At 47.6% G+C, this 6,000-nt stretch overlaps 1 protein-coding gene across 1 annotated transcript in view; it reads right to left on the reverse strand.

Annotated features, from left to right (window-relative positions):
• Positions 1 to 320: 320 nt before the first annotated feature.
• The window catches only part of ALDH4A1 (aldehyde dehydrogenase 4 family member A1), an 18,728-nt gene continuing 13,048 nt past the window's right edge, over positions 321 to 6,000 (reverse strand). The window contains 7 exon segments of the mRNA XM_042477991.1: positions 321 to 1,250; positions 1,397 to 1,515; positions 2,485 to 2,507; positions 2,509 to 2,607; positions 2,792 to 2,944; positions 4,339 to 4,386; positions 5,368 to 5,564. Coding sequence (XP_042333925.1) covers positions 1,138 to 1,250; positions 1,397 to 1,515; positions 2,485 to 2,507; positions 2,509 to 2,607; positions 2,792 to 2,944; positions 4,339 to 4,386; positions 5,368 to 5,564 — 752 coding nt within the window. The 3' untranslated portion in view covers positions 321 to 1,137.

The following is a 6,000-nucleotide window of genomic DNA, read 5'->3' on the forward strand; positions in this document are numbered from 1 at the left end:
TCTCTCTCTGGATCTATCTTTGGGGCTCCCTCTCTCTCTGGATCGATCACTGGGTCTCCCTTTCTCCCATTGTAAATCTGGACAGCGACTACGCAGAGATAAGTTAACAACTACAAATCAAAACAAACTTTCTATCCAATTTTTTTAAAAGGTGATAATTTCTGGGACCATTTTGGAGACCCAATGCCAAAGCGGACGCCAGAGGGCACACTTGTGCCAACGATGAGCAAGTTGCAAGACTTTTCTGCTTAAAGGGATTTTCTGAGACCTGTGCAAAAACAGTTGGCGTCGTTCGCAAGAGAGACCCACATGCGAAAACCTTCGTTTGGCCCTTTTATTAATATTTTTAATAGTCATCTAACAAGAATTAAATCCATCCGGTCGAGAACGGCATCCGCACCTGTCCACTCACCCGATGCCCCCTTCGTTGGGGGCATTAAAATAGATAGGAATCTCTCATGCATTTGCCACACACTTCTGCAACACAACAACAACAACAACAACAAAAGGTACCCCGTTTCACACATTGCTTCTTATCCTTTCCCAATTCCAGAGCGAGACGATCTGTTGGATCTGATCAAGTTAAGAGCGTCTGAATTTGTTATATTCAAAATATATCTATATATCTATATTTATATATATTGGGTTCTTCCTTTTCCCAGCATAGAAGCAGAAGAAAAGGAAGGATTTGGGACGGAAAAAGGAGGACGGATGATGATCTGAGCAGTTCCCAAATTGTAGTCCTCCAGGTTTTTTGGAGCTAACCACCCAGAAGTCCCGCATTCTGGGAGCTCAAGTCTATAACAAAATTTAGGAACTAATAGAGTTGTAGTATATATTTCGAAATGTGAGCCCCAGCGTCCAGACAGAAGGAGGCAGGGTCCGAAATTGGGCGCGTTTGCACTTTGCTTCCGGTCGTGGGACTGTCGGTTTTTGTTTCTCTCCAAAGAGCCGTTCTCATTCGGAGGACTCTCCCCAAATGAGATATCCCAAAAAGGTCACTTCTAGACTACTCCGTGATGCCAGTTCCTAATGCATCTGAGCCTCATGTCGGTGAGGGTTGCGCCAGATCCACAGCTCTGGGCCCTTGGCCATTTTGGTTGTGGCTCCGAGGCAGAAGGCACAAGTGGGGTCCCTTCATTGCATGTAGGGGTACCTCCAATCCCCCAAAGGCGCGTGGGTCTCTTTGACGGCTTGGGGGGACGTCCAGCGGAGAACATAGTAAGGGCTGCCAGGTTTGTCATTCGTCCCTGTTTTCAACAAAAGAAACGCAGACGCGGCTTTGTAGAACCTCAGCTCACCCTCAGGGTTGCAAAGGGTCTTTCGGCAAAACATGGCATCCCCACCGCCATTGTCAACCCACCCAAACTCCATATAAGTCCTTTACGCCACGTACCGGAAGCGCGAGATCCCCCAAACGGCTGCTGTGCCACGACGGACCCAGTCGACTTGTCGTTGATGTAGAAATTGCCAGCCGCATTCCTCAGGAGTTTCGACGCTTCGGCAACAACGGATCTGAAAGGAGCGCAAAGAGGGTAGAGAGGTTGCAGAGGGTCCGCCACGTTCACTGGGGTCACAGGACTGCTGTGAAAGTGGACCAGCCCCAAATAAAAATAGCACAACTTTAAAAAACCTATCTGGCATCTCTAGGTCCTCCGGCGCAACTCTGTGGTCAGCATCCATTGGAAGATGACCACAGAATTGTTCTGGAGGACTTACAAATGCCTAGAGAAGTGTTAGGGTTTTCTGGAAGACCTAGATATTCGTAGAGACCATATGGCCATATAAACTCAGGTACAAGTTGACCTCATGCATAAGTCAAGGGAAGGTTTTAGGGCCAAAATCATGGGTAAAACATCAAATCTTAAAAGGAAGGAAGTGCAAAACAAAGCAAAGCCCCATCTCCCAAGGTAGGTTCAACTCTGAAAATAAGCACTGCAAACCTAAGTCCTATTTCCCAAGATGGGTTCAACTTTGACACTCAGCATTGCAAACCTAAGCCCCAGATCCCACGATAGATTAGCAATGCTGAGTATGAGAGTTTAACCTATCTTGGGAAGTGGACTTAGGTTTGCAATGCTGAGTGTGAGTTTAACCTAAGTCCCATTTCCCAAGATGGGTTAAACTCTGACACTAAGCATTGCAAACCTAAGTCCCACTTTCTATTATAGGTTAAACTCACACTCAGCCTTGCAAACCTAAGTCCCACAATAGGTTCAACTCTCACACTCAACATTGCAAACATAAACCCCAGTTCTCAAGATAGGTTAAACTCTGACACTAAGCATTGCAGACCTAACGCCCATTTCCCACTATAGGTTCGACTCTGATACTCAGCATTGCAAACCTAAGTGGGATTTTAGTGTCAATTTTGAGGCATAATTTTTTTAGACTTATACCAAGTATATACAGTTAGTCCAATCTGTGATTAACGGCAGGATGAGACCCAAAAGAGAAAGGATGGGAAGCCAAAGCCAGACTTACTTCTCCTGGGCAAAGACAGCCCCCCGTGAGGCCATAGGGAGAAGTGCTGTCTATGAGTTGGAGGATCTCTCGGTATTGCTTCTCCGGATAGACGTAGACGGACAAGACCGGGCCAAAGATTTCCTGGGATCGGAGGGGGAAAGAACAATTAAAAAGGGACGACAGGTCCATCTTTGGAATTGGCATCACCGAGTCGCACACTCTCGGCTCCAGAAAACGCTGGGACAAAGTCGCCCAAAGTTGGAAAGGACTTCAAGGCACACAAAAACGTCATTTAAGGATCTCAGTAAGAAATGATACAACTCACCTCTTGCATGATGGGGTCTTTGGGGTCTTTGGTCTCAATGATACATGGCTGGACGAAGTACCCAACTTTGTCATCGCATCTGCCGCCGGCCAAGATGCTGAGGTTGGGCGACGTCTCCGCGTGCCGGAGCCACTTCTTGATCCGCTCGAAAGACTGGAAGAGACGGAAGGATAAATGGATGAAAGCGACAGATATATAAATATAGGGATATACACATATACCACACATAAACATCCATGTAAATTTAATGTGCAATAACATCAATGCCATCTTAACGTTGCCAACGTAGAGTAGACTCTAGCTTGTATTTATCAATAATCTCTTTTATCTCCTCTGGGGTTACTTAGCCATTTTCATTCATCTCTTTGTGCATTTACATTCCCTCCTAATGACATACCAGACACCTTCTCATTCCTCCTCCTTGTATCGCCTCTCCTTCTCCATATCCATAGGTATTTGATACTCAATATGCCTATCTATCATTTCCTTCAGTCCCATCTCTATATCTAATATCTATATCTGTGTGTGTATGAATATCTATCTATCTATCTGTGTGTGTGTGTGTGTGTGTGAATATATATATATATAGAGAGTGTGTGTGCAAGCCCCAGCATAGTGTCATGGTTTGAGTGTTGGACTAGACCAAGGTTTGAATCCCCATTCAGCCATGGAAACCCATTGGGCGACCCCAGACAAGGCACATTCTCTCAGCCTCAGAGAACCCTATGATAGGGTTGCCATAAGTCAGAAAGGACTTGAAGGCACCCAAAAACAAAAACTCAGGGGACCACAAGGGAAACCTGAGCCAGCAGCATGATGCGGTGGCCAAAAACTCCAATGCAACTCTAGCTTGCAATGGTCTGAGTGTGGGATTATGACTTTGGAGACTGGAGTTCTTGGGTGAGTGACACACTTTCAGCCCCAGAAATCTCCATGGCCTTAGGGTCGCCATAAGCTGGAAACAACTTGAAGGCACACAATGACAAAAAGGTACGCTGGGAATGGCAAAAGGAGGAGCAGTGGATGCTGGGATTGGAGACTTTATTTTTTGCCCCAAAGAGAGAGATCCCTCCGCGGCCAATTCTTGGTCCGCCACGCGGCGCAGGGGGGAAAAGAGGCAAACTCGGAGGGTGTGACGGGGATTATCCGAATGCAACAGGAGAAGCAGGGAAGACTTCAAAGGCCGGGGAGAGGGAAGCGCAGAGACCAAGTCGGCGGAGATGGGGCCGGGGATATCGGAAGCGGCGGGGTTATCGTTATTGACAGATGCCTGCTCTTAAGCTGTGGAAATACGTTTTTAAAGAAAGCGTTCCCCGGCTGAGCCGTAATCTCAGCAGGGTTTCGCTCAGCATGAAAAAAGAGAGAGGAGAAGCTGGGGTTTGGGTGCGGGAGGCGAAGGAAGGAAGGAAGGAAAAGGAGCTCAACTCCTGAGAGGTGGAGATAGCAAAGCGAGAAGTAAAGACGAGAGAAGGGTTGGCGATAGAGGGATCGAAGCGGGACGGGACGGAAGAAGGGAACGCGTGCGAAAGAAGAACGGAGTCTGTTACCTTGTGGTCGATGACGGCCGAAAAGAAGGTCCCAAAATCCTCAGTCGGCTGGAAAGAGAGGGAAAAGGAGAAGAAAAACTTCAGCAAACTTAAGTAACTCAGTTACTTAAAATGGACTCCTTGTGAAGATCCAACCTTGCTGTTGTTTAGGAACCAAGTGAAAACATGGCCGCTTACCAAAAAGCATCCATTCGCTCATTCATTTTAATCAATCTCGTTGCATGCCTTTTCTTTTATAGTCCCAATCTCAGATAAAAAAATCACATGTTCTTAGCCTTTTAACATTACTTTTAATTATTCTCTATCAGCTACTTATATTAAAGATACTTAACTACAGGCCAATCTGCGCCGCAGAATTAATGCGCTTTGACACTGCTTTCACTGCTATGGCTCCATACTATGGAATTTGTAGTTTGGCGAGCCTTCTCTGCCAGAGAGCTGCGGTGCCGCAACAAACTATAAATCCTAGGAGGGGGCGCGCATGTGGAGGGGGCACGCATGTATGTTTTGCATCGGGGAAACATAAATGAATTTTGTATTCAAATCATCGTTCCATTTCTGAGATATCTCATTCTGTGTATGCAACTATTCCAAAATCTGGAAAAATCCACGATGCAAAACACTTCTGGCCCTGTCCATTTTGGAGAAGGGAGACCCAAACATTGGATAAGGGAGGCCCACTTCTGGTCCTGTGCATTTTGGATAAGGAAGACCCAGCCATTATTTTCATTGCTAATTAATAAAGAAGCAATACTCTCCGTCCAGAGCAGGTTTGGCACACCTTGATGTCTCCTCACCCAAAGAGCAAGAGCACCAATGAAGCAAAGGCTGGGTGTTGCACGTAGGTGCGCCATGCACGCGAGGGATCGGGGCGATGTGCAAGAGGTGTGTGTGTGTTGGGGGGGAGGAACCATGGGATAAAGAGGCGCCTTCAATGGGAATTAGCAGCCGGGGAGTGGAGCCCATAATCCCATCAGCCGCCTGCTGAGCTGCAAAGCCCCTTCAGCGGGAGCGCATCTCCCGACTCACGTCGCCCACTTTGATCTTCTGGTGCTCCTCCAGGAGTTCGGCTTTGATGCGGGGCCACAAGGAGTCGGGGGCGTAGAGGCGGGAGCAGGCCGAGCACTTCTGCCCGCCGTACTCGAAGGCCGAGCGCAGGGTGCCGCTGACCACGCTGGAGACATCGGCCGAGGCGTGGACGAAGTGGAAGTTCTTCCCACCACACTCTGCGAGAAAAGGCAACGCTTAGGAGGAGGCAGCGGGGAGCGTCTCCCCAAAAACAACAACACAAACAAGGCACAAAATGGATCTGACAGCCTTCCTCCCACTCCCACGTTCCCCGGCTTTGGAGTTTTTCCGATGCTTAGAAATGTTCTTGATAAGCTGGAAACTTTAGTTTGTAAAAGGACAACTTCCTTGCTGCTGCCACTTGCTGTCTCCACAAAATGGCTGCATATATCCTGTGCAACCCCTTAGTCCTCTAGAGCCTTTGGCTTAATATCCTATGGGACCCCTTAGTCCTCCAGAGCCGTTGGAATACAACTCCCATCATCCCTGATCACTGTCTACACCAGCATGACCTTTTGGGATTTAAAGTCCAAAACAAGTTTCGAATCTGTCAGGCTCCCAATTGCCACCCCCAAACAACAAGAGGCTGTGCTT

This window comes from Sceloporus undulatus, chromosome 7 (assembly GCF_019175285.1).
Source record: "Sceloporus undulatus isolate JIND9_A2432 ecotype Alabama chromosome 7, SceUnd_v1.1, whole genome shotgun sequence".
Taxonomy (NCBI): domain Eukaryota; kingdom Metazoa; phylum Chordata; class Lepidosauria; order Squamata; family Phrynosomatidae; genus Sceloporus; species Sceloporus undulatus.